This window comes from Hippocampus bargibanti, linkage group LG15 (genome assembly GCF_051943395.1).
Source record: "Hippocampus bargibanti isolate YZ-2025 linkage group LG15, ASM5194339v1, whole genome shotgun sequence".
Lineage (NCBI taxonomy): Eukaryota > Metazoa > Chordata > Actinopteri > Syngnathiformes > Syngnathidae > Hippocampus > Hippocampus bargibanti.
Window position 1 is genome coordinate 10,529,788 of NC_142748.1, and position 25,869 is coordinate 10,555,656.

Genomic DNA, 25,869 nt, shown 5'->3' on the forward strand with positions numbered 1-25,869 from the left:
ATGTGTTTCCCGTTTGGACCCGGATTAACTTCCGACACGGTCTGCGCTGTCGCTACTTAAGTCTGACTTCAGCCCACGGCGTTTTTTTGAATAACACGCAAGTCGCGGGGGGCGACTGTGAACAGCGTGTGCGATTTCATGCCTCATTAGCTTCTCGTATTTCCGCACGCGCTTCATTGACTTGACGGATTGTTTATTATCTTGGACCCGGACTGCATGCCTCAAGTGTGAACGACCTTTTTTTTCCCGTCACCTTAGAACCCGCGGGACTCCCGTTTAGCTCGGATGACGCCCCGCAGGGAAGTTTCGGCACATTCGGGTCAAACTTCACCATGGTTAGCGATAGCATTTTGACAGATGGCTCTCCATCTGAAGCGTGCAAAATGCTAGACACGGGCTAACACATGGTGTTGTTATTCGATCACATGTTGACTGGCTATAGCAGTACTCAAGGGCATCCATTCTTTATCCTCAGCGACGAATGACATATTGTTATGGGCAAAGCTAGCCCACGAGAAGAAGCAGTACAATGTCCATTGAACAAAAAATATATATACTGTACAGTCTATCTGAGTTACGGGTTAAGTGAAGGCCTAGCTAGCTATCTGTTAGCTATATATTATCTAGCTAGCTTTCTATCAAAGTTACTTCCGGGTTGAGCTGGCGCGTGTGGTTGCCGCTGCTCACCCACAGAAAAACTTATCCTGTGACTGTAAAGTGACCTAAGAGTTTTGAAAGGCGATTAGAAATGAAATGTATTATTATTATTATTAATAAATATTTCGTATCATGACATTCTCATCAACAATAAAACTAGCCAACCATTTTGAATGTTTTATTTGGACAGCATGCTGTTACATTTGTGGCCGTTCATGAATCCTCGAACCGGGTTCGTGACCTTTTATTAGGGTCCAAGAAGCTTGGAAATTCACATTAAAGTACAATACAGCCTGTTAGTAGATATGAGGAACGTCGGGGAGGGGGGGCGACCGCTCATTTCAGCGACCGCTCTATCCAAGTCCAAAATACTGCTCAGAATTAAGTGTCCTAACGTTAGCCACTCTTGAAAGTTGTCGTAAACGTACGGGAGTCTGGTTGTTTTATCCTCCCAATATTTCAATTTGTACATTGCTCTTTAAAAAAATCAATCAAATCTATTTTTTGCTACCAAAAAAAAATGTCCCAACAAAAAGGAGAAGCCCTGAAATGGTGACCAGGCACTTGTGATGCAAAACACGCAAACGAAAACAGTGCTACAATCGAGCGAGCGACATGAAAAACGAGTGTGAATACCTTCATTTCAATAACAATAATATTAGCTCCTTCAAATTGATACATAAAAATAAACTTAACGAAATTAACAAAAAAAAAAACGAGTAAATATGTGCTTGGAATTGGTCTATGGGCAGAATAATGGACATCCGCCGCCATGATTGTTGCATCGCTCGAAGGTTGGCGATACCCTGAGAAAGAACGCTGAGGGAGGTGGGGGGGGGGGGCAACATGAACCAAAAAATACAATCAAAAGGATTTATTTTAACATTAAATCACCTTTAATACTGAATGGCAAGAATTCGGTGTTTATTTGTAGATATCGATATAACCTCACAACTGGGCTTCGGTAACGCCATGTTTAAAATGGCGGGATGGATATTTTTGTCTTGACAAAGAGGTTGTGAAATTAAATTGGGGCTATTCCACGAATGCTATTAGTTAACTATCAGCTAGCTAGCTAACTTTCTATCTATTTTTAGTTATTCCGGGTTAAGTGAACGCTGGCGCATGTGGCTGCCGCTGCTCACCAGCAGAAAAACTGATCCTGTGACTGTAAAGTGACCTTGAGAATTTTGAAAGGCGCTTAGAAATCAACTCTTCTTCTTCTTCTTCTTCTTCTTTTATTATTATTTTCTATTTTTTTCGATATCTAACTAGTTAGCTGGCTACCTAGCTATTTGCTATCTATTCGCTAGCTAACTAGCTAGCTGGCTACCTAGCTATCTATCTATTTGCTATCTATTCGCTATCTAACTAGCTCACTATCTATCTATTAGTTATCTATTATTTTCTATCTATTTGAGTTATTCCGGGTTGAGTGAACGGTGGCGCATGTGGCTGCCGCTGCTCACCAGCAGAAAACTGATCCTGTGACTGTAAAGTGACCATGAGAGTTTTCAAAGGCGCCTAGAAATCAAATGTATTATTATTATTATTATTATTATTATTATTATAAACGCAAATAATAAGGATCGTAGCAAACGGGGAGAGAGACAGGTGGGGCTCCCTCTTGTGGTATAGCAACGAATTACCGTTTTTTTTAAACAATTCCGCCCCCTTTTATTTTGAATCCTACAATAATCTCAAATGTGCGTGTCATGCTTGCGAGGTGCCAGACATCCCCCCTTGCCGGAAGGCGGCCATTTTTCAACGCAACCAGAAGAGGCGAACATGTAAATAACAGTGCTTGTCAAGGATGGCTTGGATTCTTGAATCACTTGTTGTTGGCGAAAAGGTGGCAAAAGGCAAAACTTGTCGGCTACACCACCGAGGTGGCGGTGGCGTTGGCGTTAGCGGTGGTTTTGGTGCCGAGCGGCAAACTCTGGGCCACGTCGTGGCGGTTGATCTTGCGCAAGGCCGCGCGCAGGGCGTCCACGCTAGCGCCGTCTTTGCCGGCCCAGTCGGAAAGGAGCGCCCGCACCGGGCGGGGGTCCTGGCGGAAGGCGGCTACGCGTTCCTCCTCGTAGCCCAGCAGGCCGGCCAGGTTGCGCCAATCGTCCTCGGCGTCGCTTTCGCCGTTAAACAGCAGCTGCTCCACTTTGTCTTGGGTGTGCAGAGGCAGCAGGAGGCTCGGGTCCTCGTCCATCGTCACCGCTGGAACGGCAAATGGACCTGTGAAAATCTATTAGCTGGCTATCTAGCTAATTAGCTAGCTACTGTATCTATTAGCTATATAGCTAGCTAGCTATTAGCTATCTATTCGCTAGGTATTAGCTATCTATTTGCTAGGTATTAGCCCTCTATTCATGTAGCTGGCTATCTAGCTATTTAGCTAGCTACTGTATCTATTAGCTATATGGCTAGCTAGCTATTAGCAATCTATTCGCGAGTTATTAGCTATCTATTTGCTAGGTATTAGCCATCTATTCATCTAGCTGGCTATGTATCTATTTAGCCAGCTACTGTATCTATGAGCTATTTAGCTTGCGAGCTATTAGCTAGCTAGCTATCTATTCGCTAGGTATTAGACATCTATTTGCTGGCTCATAGCTATCTATTCGCTAGCTATTAGCTATATATTCGCTATCTATCTAGCTTGCTATCTATTTGAGTTACTTCCGGGTTGAGTGAACGCTGGCGCGTGTGGCTGCCGCTGCTCACCCACAGGAAAAAAACTTATCCAGTGACTGGAAAGTGACCTTGAGAGTTTTGAAAGGCGCTTAGAAATGAAATGTATTATTATTATTATTATTATTATTATTATTATTGTGGTCTCAAATTCGGGATAGCTAGCTAGCTAACTAGCTAGCTGTGTTGTGAGGCGGCGTGGCTCACCCGTGTGCATTTGGGTCTGGCCCAGCTGCTCCTGCAGACTCTGACTGTCCACCGAGATGCCGCTGTCGCTGTGCAGTTTTTCGCCCTCGGGTGACGACGTCTGGTTCTGGTTCTGGTTGGACGTGCTGTTGTTGGCCTGCTGCTTGTTCTGCTTGCAACTGTTCCACCTACGCGGACAGATGATGGGGGGGGGGGGGGGGTGTTATATGTCTAAGGGGGACCTGAACACCTAAATTGAAGGCCCCCCCCGCTCACCTCTTAAAGACAACAAATGCCACGATAGCGACCAAGATGGCCGCCATGACCGAACAGTAAACGGGGATGAGCTTGTCGTTCAGGCTCTTGTAGATGCGCTCGTGGATGTCGCCGTCGTCCACAACGGTGGTGGCGGCGGCCTCGGCGGCGCCGCTGTCCGTCGGCCCGTCCGACGGCGGGTCGTCGATGGGGAAGTCGTCGTAGGCGGGCTCGGTGAAGGGCGTCGGTGACACAGAGGGGTACAGCGCTGTGAGGGGGGGCAAAGAGTAGCGTCACTTCCTGGACTGTTATTCAACGGGACCGAAAACAGGAAGTCATGGCGAGGAACGGGGTGGGGGGAAGTAGGTGTGGGGGGCCACCTTGGGAGAGCGTCTGAGTGCCCTGACGAAGCAAAAACATTTCCAATGTTATTGAGATGGATGGCGCGCGGGCTAGCTTTTAGCCGGAATTTGGAAAGTGAAATGCAACACGCAATCAATCTTGCGCTAAAGAGCCGCAGGATTGATTTCCCAAAGATCACTTGGACCCAAGAGGTTTTGGGCCAACCAACAACAAACAAAAAAAGCAGACGGTCGGCATGATTCTCATTTTATTTGAATAATAATAATCCATTTCATTTCTAAACACCTTTCAAAACTCTCAAGGTCACTTTACAGTCACAAGATATTTTTTTTCTGTGGGTGAGCACAGCGTTAACTCAGTAACTCAAATAGATAGAAAGCTAGCCAATAGCCAGCGAGCTAAATAGCTATATTGCAAAAAGAAAGCCAATTTCACTACTGTAATTAAATAAATACATAGATATAGATATCTTGCTAGCTAGCGCTAGAAACGCTAGCTAAAAAGATCTTGAGCTAGCTATATTGTCTCGCTGGCTACCTATCTATTAGCTATGTAGCTATCTGGCTTTAATCAAAAGTGAATTCTGACTTCAAAGTCTGCTTTCATCTAGAACTGCTTCATGTCAGAAAGAGGGTACAGCAAGTGATGAAGAATGAATGACTCTCTGCGTCTTTGTGTTGTCATATTATTTGTTATTTATGTCTGTGTAAGCGCTCAGTCGTACAGGAGTGGTCCATCGATGAGAAGGTTTCTTCAGCCGTCATCTGTACTGCTTTGTGTGGACAGTAGGGATATATATAGGGCCAAAATTACCAGCAAATTTGAGTTCGCTGACGAAGCCTCTTGGATAAGAAGCGAAACGTCAGAAGAAACCTTCTGAACGATATTGATTTCTTTTTTTTTTTTTGTATTTTGACTTCAAGATGGCGCCGTGAGACTGGCTGCCTTTTCAGCAGCTCCTGTATTTTGTTTTTCTACTTCTTTTTTCCCCTTTCCTCTTCCTTTCATAACTTTGCTGCTGTGCAATGTAAATTTCTGCACTGCGAGACGAATAACAGTACATCCAATCCAATCCAAGTCGCCATTGTGACTTGTTGACACGTTGGTTGTGGCGGTGTCTCAGACGGCTCGACGGGGCGTGTGCGCGCGTTTTGCTTGAAAGTATTGATTTGCCTCCCTCCCATTTCACCATCTCTGTCTTTGAGCCCACAGGAAAGGAGACACCGCTCGCTCCCTGACAAAGATCCTCTTTGTCTCGCTCGATAGCGCAAAACCCCCCACTACCCCCTTACCGCCCCCCTCCAACTCCTTCTTCACATTTTACTGCCTTTTTGAACAGACGTTTTCTTTAGAAACAATCGTCGAGGCTCATTTTTGGATGCTCTCTGCTTTCCAAAGTCGCCTTTCAGAGGCGGTAACTCAATCGGCTTGATGTCCAGTCCGCCCGGTTATGTTCTTTGATTCGTTTATCTGCGTTATCACCTCCCATCTCGGCATCCATCTCATCTTCGCATGTCAAAGTGGAACACACGCACACACGCACAAAAAGGGTCTTTGGATCAGAAGAGATAGTCTGCTCATGGATGTTTGGCCCCTCCCCCTTGGCGGGTCTTGCCTGTCCATCAACTTTATTGAAAAAAACAACATCTGTATTTACAAGTACAAAATTGTGTGTGAAATTACCGGAATATCACATTGGCCTCCAACCCAAGCGCTATATTGCTAACTGGCTACCTGGCTATCTATCTATTTGCTATCATCCATTTTATCGAGCGTGGCGCCTTTTTCAGCACCTGTCCTTTGGTGCTTTGCAGGGACTTTTTTTTTTTTGGGGGGGGGGGGTGACCCCATCTCCCAAAACTATCCTCACCAGGTCAAATGAGCACCCAAAAATGACGGATTTCTGCAGTGTTACTTGACCGTGACCAAATACCTCGACTCGGTTGACCTCGACCGGACACGAGACGTTCAAGTGGCACTCGCCGTGTGGAATTTTGGCACGAGCCAGAGCGCAAATGTCGTGCCCCTCCCCCGGCCCACCCCGTGTCCCGCATCACCTCCCAAAAATGTCGTTTGTCCACAAGGGCGACCATTCAAAACGACAATACCGATAGTGTGCGTCACGGGCGACTTTATGGCAGTTGAGTCAGAGGTGGCGCACAATCCAGCGCTGTGCCTTACAAAGACACGGGCGGGGCCCCCGGGGGCCTCGCTTCTTGATGGTCGGACGGGCCTTCAATCAAAATTGTCAACATTGACCCTTTGGGTGGAGACGCGTCGCCGTGTTCAACAATGGCGGCAGTGTCGCTCGCATGGAGTTCACGCGTGTCGACGACAAGCCTTTGCGGGCGTACGTCCACGCGCAAATATGCTCGCTCGCCGTTTGAGGTCGTGACCTCGAGTCCACTTGAGGTTCGACCGACCCGAGTCATGTCTCGCCCGTTTTAGTTGCTTTTGGATTCAGAGACTGAGAGCTTCCACAGACGTATATTTATTATTATAAGCAAATATATTGTTGTGTTGGTTTCATAGCAGTTTTGTCAAACCAAAATGGCTGACAGAGGAGAAGAAATGTAGTTGCTTGCAGATTTACCCGTGAAGCCATTTTCAAGACGGACTTTTCAAGAAAAAAAAATGGTCATCATTCAGAAAAGTTGGCTAACAGTACCCTCTACTGGACTTGTAGTAAATCACACTGTATTGTTTTCAGAATGATTGAGACGGAGCACTACTGAAGGCCTAGCGATTGAGCGCAAGGCGGCCCCGCCCCGCCTTGGTTTTCTTGCTCAACGCAGATGGCGGCTTGTCCCGACTTGCTTGAAATTTGCTTGTTGATTTGGATTACGCTAACGCTAACGTTGGATGACCTTGAAACGTGAACGCCGCGAGGGAAAAAAAGCCAAGTGGTGGCGGTACCTTGGCAAACGGTGTCGGTGAGGGCGGTGCAGGCCTGCAACTGCAGCTCGTCGCCTTCGTCGCAGCTGGTGCAGGGGATGCAAGGCTCGCGGGAACTCTCCTGGTCCGAATAGGTGTCGCCGCCGCACTCTTCGCAAACGGTGTCGTGGTCCGACTCGCAGCTGAGCAGCATGCCTTGGCCCGCCGGGCACTTGGTGCACGGCTCGCAGCGCCGCCACAGTCGGTTGAGGTAGAAGCCGTAGTTGCAGACGCAGGTGGCGTCGTTGGCGTCGGTGCACGGCGTCTCCATGCGGAAGAGCCCCGCGCATTTGGTGCACGGCTGGCAGCGCTCCGTGTGGCTGAAGTTTTCAGAGAAGGTTTCGCCTGAACGCAAAGCAAAGTCACCTTTTTATTATCTTGACAATAAAGAAAGAAAGAAAGAAATTGTGTTTTCTGGCGAGCGCTAGTTGAATGTTTTATGGCGTTGAGCGAAGCGGGAAAGCCTCTAAATTATGCAACGGGCCCATTTGTAAGCGCTTTGTGCACGCATGTTAGTGATGTGTCGTTCGCGAACGAGCCGGTTCTCAGAGCCGGATCTCCCGAGAGAACCAAGAGAGTCACTTCCTAACAAGGAGCCGGAAATGGGAGCCAACTTTTTTTGTCCTCTATTCCCCGCCCCCAGTCTTCGGTTAAAGGCGCACGTGATTGGTCGCTATCCGTGGTAGAGGAAGGAGGGGAGAATTACAGGAGGCGGAGGGGGGTCGCCCCTTGCTTACCAGACGTACTCAGACGCGTCGCTAACTCGGCCTTCTCCTCCCCGAGTGCACTCGGAGCCATTATCATAATGCTGTTCATCAATAATGCACGTCAATACATTAATAAGGGATCAAGGCTACAGATGGCGTCAGTTTTTGACTCCACGAAAAAAACATTGCCCCCTGTAGGACACTTTGAGATACTGCGGAAATTTCAACAACAAGGAGAGTTTAAATCAACAAAGAGTCCATAAATCAAGGTGTTAAGGAAAAACTTCCCATCTCTGGAAAAAGTTCCAGAGGCGCAGTAAATTATCCTGCGGCCTCCCAACAAATTCTCTCACGACCCGGAAAAGCGAACCTCCTTATCCCAAGTGGGTCGATCCGCTTTCTGGGAACCGGGCCGGCGCCCCCGCCGGTCTTGGTCTCTGCGGTCCCGACGTGACCTCTTGACCTTACAGGATAAGGCGGACTAGCATATAAATAATCTTTATTGCGATTGTTGGATGTTGATCCGGAGTTCATCCGCCATCTTGATGGCGTCGCTTCCTCCTTTGTCTCAATTTGTCCGCCTGCCCGAGAAATCCCCTGTTGTCTGTTTTTCGACGATATCTTCCGCCCTGCGCTCATAAAGTCTCAACTCCGTCGAGGTTCACTCCCTACATGGTAACGGACGGAGCAGCTCTGATTACCGGCTGATTTCCCTCCGCCGCCGCCGCCGAGAGGGGCTGCGTTATCATAACGCTTTCATAATTCGGCTTTGAGGCGCTCGAAAGGCATCCTGGCCATGCAATCGCTAATTGGGCGCGACTGATGCGTCATTTTTGCATTCTTGACCCTCTTTTTGCTGAGAAAATGTCATCAACCATTAGCTTAGCGCTAATGCTAACAAACATCATCAAGCATTTGCTATTTAAGCGACCAATCGCCTGTCTGTTCCAAGGATGTACTTTTTTTGATAGCCTAAAAATGCCCAGTCGAGTTCCGTTCCGACAAAACGGTCGTAAGTCGAAATTCATTCAAAATGGCCGACGTGGCGTTTTCGATTGAATATTATTATTATTATTATTATTATTGTTGTTGTGTAATGATGATCATTTTATATTACTTCCGGGTTGAGTGAGAACGCTGGCGCGTGTGGCAGCCGCTGCTCACCTACAGAAAAAATATTCTGTGACTGTAAAGTGTCCTTGTGAGTTTTGAAAGGCGCTTAGAAATGAAATGTATTATGATTATTATTATAAAACTATACAGAAAGCAAGACTTCGGAAGGGAAGTCTGAATGAACGGGCGAGTGGTGGTTTGCAAAAGTGTACACCCCCCTTACTTTTAATGCCGTGGGACCTCTCTCGTCCTACTTTGAATGAATCGGAGCCCTTTTAATCATGACAATAACCTCGATGCTGACATTCCGTTTGCATCTATGTATGTTTTCCATGATCATGCGTGTTGCTCACTATCCAGGCACGGCGTGCACACGGGTTGCGTGGCTCCGCACGGCTTGACGACACCCTCGCCCGGCGGACACTGCTTGCAGCATTTCCCGTCGGTGGTGTACTGGCCCGATAGGCAATCCTCCTTTGGCTCCGCCGCGCCCACCTGTCAATCATCACAACAATCCATCAAACAGAGCTTGATTCGGGCTTTCTCGAACGGTCGTGTGTTTTTGACATGATTGCGGGTCACGTACGTTCTCTACGATGCACGCGTGTGCGCTTTTTGGGAGCGCAACTTGTTCTCCTGGGCCAACCTTGATAAAAGATGCAACGGCCATCTGGCTCATGAGGCCAAAGGACCAGCCATTCTCTTCATTTATTCATCCTCTTTTTTTTTCTTTTTTCTTTTGACTCTACTGTATTGACGACTGACTTTGATGCACGCCCTCGTAAAAGCCTCACTTCACTTTCACAAAGTGTCTACGCGGATGCTTGTGTGTGCACGTTAATGTCTCGTGTAAGCGAGTGGTCATAATTCGTCAAATTTAAGGTGTGTACGGAATGTTGTCAACAGAACATCAAAAGTTACCCCCCGTGCACCCCCCCACACCCCTCGAGGGCACCTGTGAGTCAGCTGGTAGGTCATGTGTATTTGTTTGGGTTACTATGTTTGGCGTGGTCCCCATTGGAATGAACAAAACAGTTTGGGTCACTAGAAAGTGTGTGTGTTTGCATAACTAGTCTTGTGAGCACCACTAACAGTTTATACAATACGTAGTGAGGACATTTTTGACATGTGAGGACCTTTTGGAGGCTACTCACAAGTTTTTCATTCTAAAGGCTTCTAGAGGGTCTATATATGCATCTGTTAAAGTTTTAGAGAGGTCCTCACAAATCACCCAAAATGATTTTTTGGTGTGTATTTTCATTTCACTTGGATACACACACTTTTTACTCACTGTGTGTGTTTATGTGTGTATGTGTGTGTGGTTAATGAGAGGAAAAGGTTAATACCACAAAAAGTAAAACGATATTTTAACCAAATTCACTACAGGGGTGAGGACTTTGAATGTAGCCATTCAGAAGCCTCATTACTGCTGTTATTTCAGTTTCAAGTCCACTTTTTATTTATTTGTTTTTAAAGAAGCTGAAGTGGGAAATGGGGTGACATTTAGTGTTCAAATGTAACACGAGTTCTTCTCTAAATTTATCAGCATCGGTGGTCCTCACTTCTTATCTGGAGTTATCCGGACCTCACAAAACCTTTGAAAGAGGAATATGTGTGTGTACATGCACTGTTTTTTACATTGTAACGGAGACCTTTCCAAATTTGTGTGCGGAAACACGTAATTTCAATTTAAGCAAAAGACGACACAGATCTTGGTCCAAACTCCCTTTGTTGAGATTGAGTCCCGCCCCATTTGTTTGTCAAACCCACGAATCGCTAACGACGACACGGACGAGTGAACTGTCGGCACCCTCCCGTCAAAGGCCTCGCATGTGAAAAAACCTGTTTGCGGATATTTGAGTGACAGCTTTGGAAGGACGCCAAGTCCCAGAACGCTTTTAATTTTTCCAACCTCAATCCCAACATCAGAGCCTCGCGCAAGGTTAGCGAGTCACGATATTTTGTCAACAATCACGACTGTGGATGATTGACAGAAAGGCACATTTCTTTGAATGGGATTCTCGGAAATGTAAGCGCGTGGGTGCGTCTGGACGTCTTGACCTGGCCTCGGACCAATCTGACTAATGCTGCAGTTGGAGGCACTTAACCTCCGGCCTTGGGCTGTCAGCGCTTGTTAAACCATTAGCGCTGCGTCCGCCGCCAGCTGTTTTCAATCCAATCGTGCATCCAACGTACGGATGCATGATCAATATTGCATGTCTCGAGTCAGAGTGCGTAAAAAAAACTCTGACCAATCCGTCACATGTGACGCAGCGAGGAAACGTTTGTATCCCCACTAAGCCGCGGAGGAACCTTTTCGCTAAACTGAGGGAGGGTCTTGACATTTGACTCGCCCGTGATCCTTTTGCCGCGGGTCACAAAAGCGCAGCCGATGTTGCAAAAACACGTTAACGACGGGGTCACGCGTGTAACGTAACGTGGAGGCTTGGAGAGCGCTTGCAATTCGAGATCATTGCAATTTAGCTCTTGGGGTCTCTACTTACGACCAAGTTGTCTTCATCTTAATACCTACATGACATGTCTTTGAAATCAATTATTGATATCACCCACATAAAAGCCAAACATGTTGAATGGGAAGCATGTGCGACACCGCATTTCATCTGCATATATACAGGTAACATCCGATTTACCACCGGCTCAACTTACGACCACGACCTCCTGGCCCTATTTTTAACATTTTAATTCTACGCCTGTCATTGCAACACGCTAACAGGCCGGCAACGCGTGCAACAATTTTGGCCAGCCAGCCAGCATGTCACTCTCGCACAGCAATCGACCGTGTGATGGCACCACAGGGGGGGAGTTTGCCAGTCATTTAGCCTCCGAGTCTCTATTCAACATTTTGAATGTATTTCAACTTACGACCATTTTGACTTGCCACCATTTGGTCGGAACGGAACGCGGTCGTAAGTTGGATGTTACCTGTATATTGATATATCTTCTTCGGGGGTCGCCACAGGGAATCAGTGTCCTCCATCTTCAGAGGTTTGATTGCCTTTACAACAACAGCAATGCTCTGATTGGATTGGATTTACCTTTATTGACCTGATCTGACATGAACTAAAATACCCAAAGTCATAGTTCCATCCATCCATCTATCTACTCACCCAAAATGGTCATCGGAACATTCAAATAAAATACAGTTAAACCTACTCACCATTTGATGACAATGTTCTGATCTGACTGTGAAATGGCCATTTTGGTCATGAATTAATTTAAGATACAAATATACACACGCACACACCCGAATAATATAATAATTCCAGCCAGTGCAGCTTCTGCGCCCTCTGACGACTTTTCCCAACTTCAACACACGACAATAATAAAAAAAAGCCAGAGTTGATCGACTGTCACTCAAACGCTCCTCACCTGTCCCAGCAGAATTGTGACCAAAATCATCTTCATCCCGTCAGCCCTTCCCATCTTCTCAAACGGGGACGCTTGAGGCGCTCACAGGTTTCCCAGCGCAATGGACCGGGCGGCCATGCTTGTTTTGAAAAAGAAGCCGTCCTTTTAACGCTGTCAGTGTGCGGCTTCCGCTTAAGGAGGGGTTGGTAGGGGGTGTCGGATGTTTGCGCTTTGAGCGCTCTCTGCTCTTGTGACAGCGGCTTGCAGCTCCAAGCCTTCCTCTCTCTTGGACACGCCTACTTCATGAACACACACACACGCACACACATTGCACACATACACACTGCTTTTGAGAACTGGGTTATAAGGGGAACCAACTTTCTCAATGTCCCCGCCGCAAACTACACACCGCTACTTGTTTTTAACTAGGAATGGGGACAAGCCTCATGGGTTCCCTCAACACCTGCACTCATCCTCCATTTGTCCACAGATCCGAAATCTTCTTACTGCTTTTGACAACAAGGTCAAAGGGGAACCGACTTTCTGAATGTCCCCATTGCAAAATACACACACCTACTTGTTCCGAACTAGAAATGGGGACCTGCCTCATGGGTTCCCCCCCTCAACACCTGCACTCATCCTCTGCGTACCCACAGATCTGAACTGTTCTTTTCTGTGAATAACGGCAACCAGTTTTTGCGGGTTTTTTGGCGGTTGACGGCCTCAAAGGTCAGGCACAGGAAAGCACCAACTCACTTCACGTAGTTCAGTAAGATGGCGACTGTGCCCCAAAACTAGATAGCTATGACTCGCATTACATGGCCATCTGTCAAGACGTGGCGGGCAAAGTCCGGGTGGTCCCCCTCTCAGATTTCGTTCCAGGTGAGTAGTCCTGTTGGGCCAAGGTATGCGTGTGGCCTCATTTCATTACTTTTTAATGCATTAAATACATTGATTAAAATTGGGGGAAGTTGTCATGGTGGCTCAAATGACAAAAGCGTTTAGTGTCATTTGAGAATCTGAATTCATGGTGGCTTTCATGCTTTTTTATTATTTTATTTTCTTCTTCTGATGTGCCTTTTATCAGTGAGTCTTTTGTATTGATTAGATATGAGGAAACACAGTTGAAATGAACAAAATGCGCCTGGGGCCATTTTGGCTCTCAATGCAGTCATTATGCACCCATCTCGGGACATGGAGATATGCTTGATAGATACGCTGCGACCACTCACTCATACACGCCCAGTGTGATGCTACTGGAACATCATTTTGGACATATTGATTTTCTTCTTCTTCTCCTATTTTGTCAGTATACTGTGCCACAAAAGGGGTGGTAAATAGCTACATGGCACCCAAAGCCCACCAGATTCAGCTAGCTAGCTAGCTAACTGTTTAATTATTCATGCCCACTGAGCTTTATTTGTGTTTGTTTGCAGGCTATTCTGTATGGCATCGTTTTGTAATACAATGCTGCCCTCTGGTGGGAGAGATCTGCAACTACTCCATTTGGAGGTATCTCACAATCCTCATCATCTAAGTGTCCAGGATGAAAAAATGGATTGATGAAAATTGGTCATGTGATGCTCACACGTCCGTGCAGCAAGTTTTAAAGGCCTTCAATGGCACACCGAAAGCCAACCTCGCTTCAGAACTTGAAACCGCAGCACCAAAACCTAAATCAGAATCCCAAGTGGAGTCAACTTTGGTGCTCTCGAGCAATCAATCACAACACATATTTTTGAACTGAATGTCACCATTTTCGTTCTTTTAATACTAAAAGTTGATTATAGGACTCATATTGATTGTTTTTTTTTAGGTTCTGCATGACCGTTATGGACCTCGGCGATCGAACGAATAAGGAGACGTGGGTTGATGGTTTCAGACAGGGAACCTGACGAATGGAATTCTTCTGTGGATCTTCTCCGTCTGAGGCCAAATGGACCAAACGGCGCAGCGGCAAGTAATGGCCGGGCCGCTTTTGAAGGTGAGCGCAAAAGACCCAAAAGTGTAATCCAAGCCTTTGTTGACCTCTAAACAGCGACATTAAATGGGATAAGATGCTGGTTGGATAATGACCTAGCGTGACTGCGCACATACCAAGCAGTTGTACTGTATATACTATCAATATTATGGGTGGCGGATTGTCAGGCTGTCAATTGGGTGCGACGGACCACCCGTCATCCATACATCCATCCAACCTTTTATAAAGTCGCACTTTCTTGCCGTTTGACAGCTCGCTCGGCGATTGTCACCGTTTGGGCCCGTTTGGTGGATGACCGCACGAGGTAGGTGCTGCGCTCGCTTCAAAACTTTACGCCATTTCGAGGTTTTGTGATGATGTGGATTGGAAAAAAATCATAAAAAAATCATCATAAACGCATTTAATATCCTCTCACCGGACCAGAAAAGGTCGACATCACCAAAACGTGACCTTATACACAACCATTTTTTTTTTCTCTAAAGTGACATAGAAACTGAAACAAAAATGGCGACAACAAAACGAAATGTGTTCCCATATAATTTCACATCCAAAAGCTGCTAAATTAACTCATTCACTGCCAGTCCAGAATTTATTTGGGAATTAAAAAGCTTGACATGGAGCGCCATTCCCGAATTTGGTCAGGTTTTGGTTTTTCCAGCTTGGATGGGTGCATATAAAGCACTAGTCAGACCTCTGGCGATGTTTCCCCTCCCACGAGGGGGCAGAATTTTTTTCCATATTAGCGCTTTGCTCTAGCTTCAGCTGATGTTAAAACGCTATATACATAAACCAATTGTATGTATTGCATTGTATTTTGGACAGCCGCCCTCATTTCAAGCTCATACAATTCCAGACCCATATCATTTAGGAATTAACTCTTCTTTTTCTGATGAAAGAAGAGAAGCTAAGGTTTTTAACGCTGTATTGAATGTTTATGTAGTCCAAAAATCCACTATTCTGTGGATCTTGGAATTTGAATGAAAATGACAAAAACCCTGGCACCGGTGTGGACACATTTTGGCACATGGAGTTCCCCAAAAAACGTCAATGTCACCACGTCCCTCGCTTTGCACGCAGACGGTCAACGCGCACACGCAGGCGCCACTCGCGCACACGCGCCGAATGTCAATCCAATATTAATCCTCCACCCCTTTGTTCTTCCATGTTTTGGAAATAAATGATTGTGTTTTCACATACAACTTGGGTGTTCCGGTCTCACCTGGCATCCACCAACAAATCTCTCCATTTGGATCAGGGACACAAAAAAATGATGCAAAATGGTCGCCGAGCCCGCCTTGTTCTTGTCTTTTTTTTGGACGCTTGCGATAGTTTGTAGCTGAGCAAGATGACGAAGGAGAACAAGGAGCAGACCTTCTGGCGAGAGACGGGACGATGGGCGCCCGCCGAGGAGAGCTTGGACCCTCAGTCGGGCGTTTGGGCCACCTCGCCCATCTCGTATCTCACCTTTAAGAGTCTGGTCCAGCTGCGACGCTCCATGAACACCGGTCAGCGAATGGGAAAGGATAAAATGGCCGACGGCTTGTGATAGTCTTTTGCATTGTGTTTCTGGACCCCTCCATCATCATTAATGACCATCTGTTTGCGCCACGTCCAGGTGTGATGCTTTTTGACTGCGCGGAGAAGACCTTGGATGGCATCGTGGACAAAATGGTGAGCGAGATGCTGAAACATAAGCAGATCCGCCCGGAAGACCAGGAAGCCATGACCAAGTGTCTGGTCCAGAAGCGCAGGTAGACTCGATCATCAACGCCGGCAACCGTGGCTCCCCGATTTCATTTCCTCTTTCTTCCCTCCAGCCAACAAGTTGATCCGGAGAGTCAAGCCTTGACCGGTGGAGCGGACCTCCGCAGGTTTTCCGTCAAGGAGAGGGTAATGGTCACCGGCTGGTCATCCCGCCTTGCGGAATATCAACCCAAGTCTGTTTTTGTTTTTGCGCAGAAGGACGAGTATGACCGTGTGGAGGCTTCCACGGTGTTAGTAGGTGAGAACGTGTGACATCACGGTCCTACCATTCCTGCACCAATGACGTCCAGAATTTGGTCACGGGGTCTCCATCTTGACCCTTCACCAAACTGACATCCTGAGAGGTTTTCAGGAGCAATGGACTTCCTGGAAAGGACCGCCGTGGTCTTTGTGCGTCTGAAAGAGGCGGCGCCGCTGGACTCGGCCTCGGAGGCTCCGGAACCGCTGCGTTTTGTCTTTGTACTGATGGGTCCCAGCAACGCCGATATGGACTACCACCAGACCGGGCGAGCCATGGCGGCGCTCATGGCCGATAAAGTGAGTCTGCAAGGGGAACAGTCACAAGTCTCAAAGACACTCCTGACTGTTTCTTCTTCTACTCCCCCCCCCAAAAACAAGTTATTCAACCAGGCGGCGTCTCAGGCTAAGAGCCTCCGAGATCTGACGGACGCCGTGGGCGACTTCATGGACTGCAGCGTGGTCATCCCTCCCACCGAGATCCAAAACGAAGCCACGCTCACGTCCATCGTCCACTTCCAGAGGAAATTGCTGAAGGATCGATTCCAGTCGCCCGAGCCCGTGCTGGACTGCAAGCCCAGTCAGCGTAAGGACCCGACATTGCCGTTTGAGGAGACACTCAACACCAAAACACCCCCCCACGATCCAGTTTTTGCCTTTCTTAACTCCACAGCTTCCCTATCCAGCGCCCCTCCCCCCGAAGACCCCCTTTCCCGCACGGGGCGACCATTCGGCGGGATGATCCGAGACATCAGAAGACGATACCGGTACTACAAGAGCGATATTAGCGACGCGCTCAACGCTCAGGTCCTGGCGGCCATCATCTTCATCTACTTTGCGGCTCTCTCCCCCGCCATCACTTTTGGGGGCCTTCTGGGTCTGTACGCAATGGCGACCAATCGCGTTCCAGACCCCCCGGCGGTCATTTCTGCTCTTTGCTCATTTAGCCGACAAGGTGGAGGACATGATGGGCGTCCCGGAGCTTCTCATCTCCACCAGCATCCAGGGGATCGTCTTCTGTTTCATTGCCGCCCAGCCCGTGCTTGTTATCGGCTTCTCCGGGCCGCTATTAGTGTTCGAAGAGGCCTTTTATGCCGTGAGTCCAAAGTAAAAAAGAAAAACAAAAAACGTGGTTAGCGGTACGACGTGTCACGAGCAAAGTTCTGGAGTCTTGAAAAATACTATGATCTACTTAACAAGGCTCACCGTTGAGGCTTTTGTACGGTCCATAGCGCACATGCTAACGTTAGCCTAGCATCTGGCTTTTCTTGCTCAACTTATTCCCCAAAATCCGCTCGATGCAGTTCTGCAAGTCCCAAGAAATTGAGTACATTGTCGGTCGAGTGTGGGTGGGCGTGTGGCTGGTGGTCATCGTGGTGATCGTGGTGGCGTGCGAGGGAAGCTTCCTGGTGCGTTTCATCTCCCGCTTCACCCAAGAGATATTCTCCATCCTCATCTCCATCATCTTCATCTACGAAACCTTCGCCAAGCTCGCCAGGGTAATCCGGTTCGCCCGTCGCTCTTCTTGGGAACGCCCGTCCGAGTGCAATAAACTCTCCCGCACCTTCTCCAGATCTTCAAGGCTCATCCTCTGATTCTGAATTACGATCATCTGAATGCATCTCTAGAAAATCCCTGGCACCCAAAACTGGAACGGACGCTGGTGTCGGACAACGCCACCGGCAACGCCACACTCGCGGTCAAGTCATTGACGCCGGCTTACCCCAACACGGCGCTGCTCTCCATGTGCCTCATGCTGGGATGCTTCTTCATAGCTTATTTCCTGCGCCAGTTCAAGAACGGAACCTTCCTGCCGGGAAAGGTGACCCCCCGTCACCTCTCTTTCGCTTTATGAACTAGGTTGGCATGATTGAAGTCGTCCTCACCCTCATGGCCGCTCGTCTCTTCTAGGTCAGACGTTTGTTGGGTGACTTTGGGGTGCCCATTGCCATTTTCCTCATGATCGTGGTGGACTACGGCATCGGAGACACCTACACTCAGGTTGGTGCACACTTGGGCAACAGTACGACTTCCTGTTCAGAGTCAGACTTTCAAATTAAAAGCAGAAATATTATACTCAAAAATAAGTTTGGGTGTGACTTCTGAATGACTTGGATTGGATTAGCCTTCGCTGATGCTCCTTTCTTCTCATGGCGACCTTCTCAAGCCTTGCATGTCCAAGATAAAGGGAAGACCAAACGGTTCTTCGACCGTGCTGCCTTCCCCTGCCAAGGCCTGACTTTTAACAGGATGTCAAACCCCAAGAACTCGGTTTATGTGTCTCCAAACTGGTTTCCATTCAATCTGGTGCATTCTTAAGGCTTGATAAGAGACTGTATCTATAGAAACTGGTGGTACCGAAAGGTCTGATGGTCTCCAATCCAACCAAAAGAGGCTGGCTCATCAACCCCTTTGGCGAGCACTCGCCCTTCCCCATATGGATGATGGTCGCGTGCTGCGTTCCGGCTTTGCTGGTCTTCATCCTCATCTTCTTGGAGTCTCAAATCACAACGTAGGTCCCACGTCCGCCCAAAACCAAAAGTTCTCCGTTCAAACACTCGAAAATGTTCCAGCTTGATCGTGAGCAAACCGGAAAGGATGATGGCCAAAGGCTCCGGCTTCCATTTCGACCTTCTGCTTTTGGTGGGCATGGGCGGTATCAGCGCCATCTTCGGCGTACCGTGGCTTAGCGCCGCCACGGTGCGCTCCGTCACTCATGCCAACGCCCTCACCGTCATGAGTAAAGGAACCAAGCCCGTGATCGAGAAAGTACTGGAGCAGAGGGTCAGTGGCATCGTTGTGGCGCTGCTGGTTGGTGAGTGGAGGCAGCACAGGTGCCAGTGGGGAACAAGTCTTTGAAAATAGCAAGCAAAAAGTGTCCATCAAATCTGGAGATGGATCTGAGAGTGAAAACCCAGCAATCTTCATTGGAAATTGTTTCCAAAGTGTCTCTAGCCAACATTTGCTTGAAGGTTTGTCCATTCTGATGGAGCCCATCCTGAAGTTGATTCCCATGGCGGCCCTGTTTGGGATCTTCCTCTACATGGGCGTCACCTCGCTCAACGGCATCCAGCTGTGGGATCGTATGCTTCTTCTCCTCATCCCCAAGAAGTACCATCCCGACGAGCCCTACGCCACCAGAGTAAGTATCCGCGGCCCATCGCGCTGGGATTTTGGGTGGCTTGGCTTCTCACCTTCTGACTTTGACAACAGGTGAGTACCGGAAGAATGCACCTGTTCACCGCCATCCAGATCGTGTGCCTGGCGCTTTTGTGGATTGTGAAATCCAGCCCGGCCTCCCTCGCACTTCCGTTCATCCTCATCCTCACCATTCCCTTACGCATGTTCATGACCGGGCGTCTCTTCACTGAGCTGGAAATGAAATGCGTAAGTGGCTTGTATGCCTTTTCAAGCAACGTCCTTGATGTATCTGAATGTGAACTATTTTATTTTTTCTCTAGTTGGATGCGGATGACGCTAAAGTGACGTTCGAGGAGGAGCCGGGACAAGATGTGTACTGGGAAACTCAGATGCCATTGTAGACAGTCATAGAGAACGGCCATGCTTCAAAATATTTGGAAAGAAAAAAATTGGGACGAATTATTTCGTGGGATTAATTATTATCAAGACATGACAAATCATACGTTTTTTTTTTTATTATTGAATTTGGTTCAATCCAGGCTTTTGGTGCCTTTTACGCCCCTGTGAAGAAAACTTTTACTGAAAGTCAATAAAATTATGATGAAAACCTCTTAAAAAATCGAATCAATAAGTAATGTCTGCCGTTTACTGACCTTTATTTTCAACATAAATACAACATGAAATGTTAATTTCCTCATCAACGGGTTCCTGTGATACGTCATAATGACCGCAAGACGGCGCAAGCAACAATTCATCAAGTCATGAGGATGACTAACGAAGAAGACATTCGCTCGTTCCTGATTGGTCAAAAAACGGATGGGTCACAATTACTTCCGGTACATGTTTTTGTGTAAACACAAGAGTCTTGTACTGTATTTCCATTTACGGCGGCGTTTTCGTGCTTTTAAATCGATTTTGGCTGGAGCGACAAGCCTGTAAATGCCGCTCGTGAGCTGGCATGTTGGAGTAAACAAAGAGGAAAACGTTGGAGGGTTTTCTGGCCGAAATGGACACCGGTAAGCGTACCAAACTTCATCCGTTTGTGGCAGTGGTTGACTATGGCTTTGTGCTCCATTTGCATTGCAAAGCGTGGACAAGAGAAAATCTATCGAAGCTTCTCGATGCGATAAAAACAAACATCTCCGAATGTGACCGAATGAAAGCTTTCGGCCACGGAGTCAAGAAGCTGGACTGGGATAAAGTTGCATTCCCCCCCTTTTCCCCAAAAGATTGCCAACAAAAGTGGAACGACGTGTCGCACAAGGTCAGGCTAATTTGTCGTCTTGTATTCTTAATCAGCTGCTCTCCATTTGCAACCCACGTGAGATGTTTTGAAGGCAACAATGTCACAAAATAATAAATACCCCATGATGATAAAATATTCTGCATATTCTTTCTTCAGATGCGCAAAATTCGAACACTCACAGAGCTTGTTGATGAAGCTGCAGATGACCTGTCACATACAATTAAACAGGTAAAACCCCAGGAGGGTTTATTTACATTTTGAACGGGCCTTTCGTGATCCATCTGTCTTTTCAAAGTGTCCAAAGAAACCCGGTCCCCCAAGGATGATCTTTTACGAAGAGAACGTACGGAAATACCATAAGCAGCACCCGGAGTTGACCCGTAAACAGCTTTTCAAACTAGTCATAGACACTTACAATGCCCTGACTGAGGAAGAGAAGGTAGACTCAATCCAGCCTGAATGTCTCCTATCGTTATTGGAAAGTTACTCATTTCTTCTCCATCACTTCCAGGCTCCGTACGTGGAGAAGTTCCAGCATGCGCATGCAGAGTACAAGAGAAAGTGCAGGTACTGAATTCAACGTGAGAAAGAAAAGATAAGAAAAATAGATATACAATCTGTGACTCATTTTTCTTGCAGCGATGCGGACATGCAAGAGAAGGAGAATTCGCCTTCCAAGGACACGTCTGAAGTATGATGACATGACATTGAAAAGGGGTTTTCGCACTGTGGTTATGCCCAAATCAAAATGTATTCGTTTTACAAATATTTGATGCATTTCCTTTTGGGGTGAAAATCACATGTGTTTGGAGGAGTCGCCAGATGACACCCAACCTGCTAAACCCCCCAAGTAAGACACACACAAACAAGCAAAAAAAAAAAAAAACAATTAAAGACAAAATGGAGAAGAGAGATCAATATTTTTTGATTGTGTAGCTTGAACATTTTAGTCATTTTTATCCTTGTGGTGTGAAGGAGCGGTTACGCCCTATTCTGCAACAAGCAACGAGCTTCAATGGAGGGCGTTCCCAGAAGAGGCTTCGTGATCGAGTGGGCCCAACGTTGGCGTGACTTGACCGACGACGAGAAGAACAGCTTCAGTTTGCGCTGCGCGGCGGTACGCACGCTAACGTCGAGTACGCGGACGCCGCCGACCGATCCGTCGCCTTGATGCGTGATAATATGCTCCATCTCGCAGATGAAGGCGGATTACGTGCTGAAGGTGAAGCAATATCGTTTGGTGAGTCATTTGTGACATTCTGAAGCTGGCGTTGATATTTATGGGAAAAGTCATTGCGTATTGAATCGCAATAATCATCATAATAATCCATTTCATTTCTAAGCGCCTTTCAAAACTCTCAAGGTCACTTTACAGTCATCGGATATTTTTATTTTGTGGGTGAGTAGCGGCAGCCTCATGCGCCAGCGTACACTCAACCTGGAAGTAGCTCAAATAGATAGAAAGCTAGCTAGCTAGCCAATAGATAGCTAATAATTAGCTATATCGTGAATAGATTGGATTGGATTTTAGATAGCCAGCTAGATAGCTATATAGTTCATCGATAGCTAGCTAGATAGCCAGCCAGCTAAATAGCAAATAGATAGCAAATAGCTAGATAAATAAATGAAGAAATATTCAGACTAAATGCAGATTTTTTTCCCTTTAGTCATGACTCATTCACTGCCAGACGTTGTGCCAAAATGTGTCCACTCCAGTGCCAGGGTTTTTGTCATCGTCACTCAAATTGACTACATAAACATTCAATGCAGCGTAAGAAACCTTAGATTCTCTTCTTTCATCAGAAAAAAAGAGTTAATTCCTAAATTATATGGGTCTGGAGTTATCTGAACTTGAAATGGGGGTGGCTGTACAAAATACAAATGCCGCCCCCTTGTGGATGAAAAAAAAAAACATTGCCAGAGGTCTAACCAGTGCTTTATCTGCACCCTAGCATGAAAAAAAAAATACATTTGAATGAGTTAAATGGGAGTGTGACTGTCAAAAGCATTTTTTTCTATTGCAGACTCATCAATCCTTTCCGAGTGATCACACCCGCCCAACCGAGAAGGATGTAAGACCCTCGGTGAGTGTTGCCCTGCGTGATAAAAACTGCTTTTTTAAAAATATGTATTGTAGTACTTTTTGCATCCCAGGATTCCGAGGACGAAGATATGGAGGTCAGCAGCAGCGATGACGAGGAACAGCATTGGGATTGCCATGAGGTCAGGATTAATCAAACAAGACTTGATGTGTTGTGGTCAACGTCGTCCGCTAAACCGTCCACCGTCAATCTACAGGAGGTGAACGGCGACGACGCCGCAGAGATCTGCTTTGATGTCTTTTAGATGGATCCATTTTGAATAACTCCGTTTTTATTTTCAAAATGTCTGCAGTGTAAATCTCACCCTCTTTGTGCCTTTGTTTGTGGTCATGTTTACGCAATGAAAAAATGGAGTTGCATCTACTTGAATAAATTTTATATTGGAGTACTGTGAAAAATGAATGCTTTGTTTGTTTTGACAAGTCAGCGTTGACAGAATTTCACGTTTTTTCTATCAAAATAAACATTATTCAAAAATGTCACACCGAACAGAAAAGTTCAGCATCATTCCGATTCCAAATCCAAACTGTTTAGATCATTTAACACCACTTCCACTGCATTCTCATGCAATTTCCACTCGTTTATGACTCAAACGTCTTCATTTTAGTCCTAAAAAAAACGTCATTTACCGAGTGACGCCCTGACGTCACCAACCACAAGGTGGGAAACGAAGACGTCGGGCTGCGATCGATTGCTTCTGTCTGATTGGGGATCTAAAGATGGATGCCTATCGCAATAGGTAAATAAACCCCATCGAGGCGTTTTGCGTGGTTGCTACGCACGCCAAGCAAACCGCAGACGCCTTTTTAGTCCGCGGTAAGATGCTTGCAAATCGGCGTGCGTGTGTTTTCACGAAATTTGACGAGAGTCAACGCCGCAATGCAGCGGCGTTGACTTGATCTGGGGGGGGGGGGGTCCCGCAAATCTCGACGGCGAAAGCCATTCCAGGGAGGCGACTGCAAACACTTTGGACTCGTATCGTTCACGCTACTGCGTTGAATTCTCTGTTTGAAGCCCGTCGCGTTCCGTGAGTTTGATCGGTTTAGAAAGGGCATTTTTGCAACCTGGCGTCCTTTCCAACTGGATCGCTTTTCTTTGTTTTGTTCTGCCTTCTTTTGGTTCCTGTCCAAAGGAGGGCGGAGGATATTTGAGGCTTGTCAACCTAACGTGCTTTTGAATGGTCTTCATCCCGAGCAGATAGACGGACGTGGCAAGCGGAAGAGCGGCGAGAGACGGACGAGGTGGGCTGGGCTGGGCTGGGCTGGGCGAGGGGGCGCAAAGCCTCGCAAGTGACCCGACGTGCTTTTGTGAGTGAGTGAGTATCTGGCAGGACGTTTCATTCATGTGATTGAGTGGCGGTGGCGTCACCGCGTTCGCCTTCTCCGCCAATATCCGCAGCCCCGTTTCGGCCGAGGCTTGCTGAGCTGCAGCATGACCACAGCAGCGACGACGGATCCTCTGGTACTTGTGGCAAATGAAAATGGAGGAGCTTTCATTGTCCGGACTGGACAACGGCAAGCTGGAGGTGCAGTCCAGTTGGAGAACAATGCCTGGGAAGGGAAGAAGGGGGAGGGAGTTTCTCAGCCGTGATCGCTTTCCTGCCATCTCCAGGGCCTGGCTCAGGACATCCTGTCTGACCTGGTGGAGGATGCCTGCCTGGGCCTTTGCTTCGAGGTGCACCGGGCTGTCAAGCAGGGTTATTTCTTCCTGGATGACACGGACCAAGAAAGCATGCGGGACTTTGGTGAGAATGTCAATGGGGACGGACCAAAAAGTCTCGTCAGAATGCCATCCGACGTCCCCACGTCTGGTCAAATGCCGCAAAAGCAAATCTGAATCCACATCTGACTCGACGGTTCTTCCCCCACGTGAAGAAATCGTGGACCAGCCGGGCTTGGACGTGTTTGGCCAGGTGTATAACCAGTGGAAAAACAAAGAGTGCGTTTGTCCCAACTGCAGCCGAAGCATCGCCGCATCACGTTTTGCGCCTCACCTGGAAAAGTGCCTCGGAATGGGACGCAACAGCAGCCGCATCGCCAACCGCAGGTCAGCACCCCCCCCCCCCCCCTTCCACACTCCATTTTGAAGAAAATGAGTACCTTGTGTTGTCATTGAATTTTTAAAAACAAAATGGCAGTTTGTAAATAGCCTATATCATCCAATTCTAATTGTTGGTCCCTTCATCATTTATTTTTGCAGAATAGTCACGGGTAACAACGCCAACAACAAATCCGAAAGCGACCAAGAAGACAACGACGACGTCAACGATAACGACTGGTCTTACGGGGCAGAGAAGAAAGGTGACTTTTTCTTAGTTTATTTGCTTTTTACATTGTATTACCGTATGAAAATGTTTTTTCCCTACCGCAGCCAAGAAAAGAAAAGGTGAAAAGGTACGTTTCTCGTCGCGATGTATCTCATCTCTTCGTATCTTTTTGATTCCGACCCGATACTTTTGAAAACATTGACTTTTGTGTCCTGTGTTCCCCTCCACCTCAGAATCCAAATTCACCGAGAAGATCCAAATCCTTCAAGCATAAAAGCAGTAAGTTGAAATCGGCCTTTTACATCAACTATGCTTGAATAAAATGGCGCGTCATGACATGATTTTGCCATATCTATTATAATTGTGTATTAATTTCTTGCGATTGTTCCCCCGCAGGCATGATGGGTCCTCGACGTCGCTTGGACAACCAGGAAAGCCCTCGCATGTTGATGAAAGATGAGGCCTTCCCTCAGTAATGACACACACGCGTGGACAACCAAGCAGCAGTACTGGATTTGATTGGATCTTACAGTTGCTTTGACCACCCCCACGACTGCTCAGACCTCCCACTTGATACTTGACCACACTTTTTCTTTTACGAATCGTCGTCAAGACTTTTGAATCCTCTCCTGGCTGAAATTGCTCTCACGGTGATCGTGACTCATTTGATGGATGAGTTCACAGCAGATATCATTCAGTGTATTGTCAACAAAAAAAAAAAAAAAAAAGAAAAACTGAATTATGTAAGCAAGCGCTGTGCATTTTCTTCTGTTAGAAAATAATGTCCAAGACAAATCCAGACAATCACTCGAAATGGTTTGGTTTCTGTTTTCATGCCTCAGCCTGCGTTGGAATGAGAAATA

General features: G+C 47.0%; 4 protein-coding genes across 8 annotated transcripts; 3 read left to right on the forward strand and 1 right to left on the reverse strand.

The window, feature by feature from the left end:
* Window positions 1-821: 821 nt before the first annotated feature.
* On the reverse strand, window positions 822-12,507 carry LOC148887790 (tumor necrosis factor receptor superfamily member 16-like). Its single transcript, XM_089015940.1, has 6 exons — window positions 12,291-12,507; window positions 9,254-9,395; window positions 7,063-7,425; window positions 3,805-4,051; window positions 3,550-3,716; window positions 822-2,868 (listed from the first exon to the last, which is right to left on the reverse strand). The coding sequence occupies exons 1-6, from the start codon at window positions 12,342-12,344 to the stop codon at window positions 2,534-2,536; spliced, it is 1,308 nt and encodes a 435-aa protein (XP_088872066.1). The 5' UTR covers window positions 12,345-12,507; the 3' UTR covers window positions 822-2,533.
* A 1,918-nt stretch (window positions 12,508-14,425) lies between these two features.
* Window positions 14,426-20,022, forward strand: LOC148887791 (band 3 anion exchange protein-like). Of its 2 annotated transcripts, XM_089015367.1 has the most exons (17): window positions 14,426-14,554; window positions 15,580-15,755; window positions 15,866-16,001; window positions 16,068-16,140; window positions 16,210-16,252; window positions 16,367-16,551; window positions 16,633-16,837; window positions 16,925-17,128; window positions 17,199-17,347; window positions 17,556-17,750; window positions 17,825-18,073; window positions 18,163-18,252; window positions 18,597-18,763; window positions 18,825-19,066; window positions 19,224-19,393; window positions 19,465-19,638; window positions 19,713-20,022. In XM_089015367.1, exons 2-17 carry the CDS (start codon window positions 15,596-15,598, stop codon window positions 19,791-19,793), a joined length of 2,523 nt encoding a protein of 840 aa, XP_088871493.1. In that variant the 5' UTR covers window positions 14,426-14,554; window positions 15,580-15,595; the 3' UTR covers window positions 19,794-20,022. The 2 variants fall into 2 exon arrangements, with proteins under 2 accessions (XP_088871493.1, XP_088871489.1); XM_089015363.1 differs by having other exon boundaries at window positions 16,633-17,128.
* A 146-nt stretch (window positions 20,023-20,168) lies between these two features.
* On the forward strand, window positions 20,169-23,125 carry LOC148887792 (nucleolar transcription factor 1-B-like). The gene is made up of 12 exons (XM_089015368.1): window positions 20,169-20,408; window positions 20,481-20,656; window positions 20,795-20,866; window positions 20,934-21,077; window positions 21,150-21,205; window positions 21,278-21,329; window positions 21,451-21,488; window positions 21,614-21,755; window positions 21,837-21,878; window positions 22,663-22,722; window positions 22,793-22,861; window positions 22,937-23,125. The coding sequence occupies exons 1-12, from the start codon at window positions 20,399-20,401 to the stop codon at window positions 22,982-22,984; spliced, it is 909 nt and encodes a 302-aa protein (XP_088871494.1). The 5' UTR covers window positions 20,169-20,398; the 3' UTR covers window positions 22,985-23,125.
* A 319-nt stretch (window positions 23,126-23,444) lies between these two features.
* Window positions 23,445-25,487, forward strand: atxn7l3b (ataxin 7 like 3b). Of its 4 annotated transcripts, none has more exons than XM_089015672.1 (9): window positions 23,445-23,479; window positions 23,935-24,055; window positions 24,139-24,265; window positions 24,352-24,484; window positions 24,615-24,786; window positions 24,940-25,040; window positions 25,111-25,133; window positions 25,240-25,285; window positions 25,403-25,487. In XM_089015672.1, exons 3-9 carry the CDS (start codon window positions 24,215-24,217, stop codon window positions 25,480-25,482), a joined length of 606 nt encoding a protein of 201 aa, XP_088871798.1. In that variant the 5' UTR covers window positions 23,445-23,479; window positions 23,935-24,055; window positions 24,139-24,214; the 3' UTR covers window positions 25,483-25,487. The 4 variants fall into 4 exon arrangements, with proteins under 4 accessions (XP_088871798.1, XP_088871801.1, XP_088871799.1 ...); XM_089015675.1 differs by having other exon boundaries at window positions 23,459-23,479; window positions 23,935-24,051; XM_089015673.1 differs by lacking the exon at window positions 23,445-23,479 and adding an exon at window positions 23,535-23,556.
* Window positions 25,488-25,869: the final 382 nt, after the last annotated feature.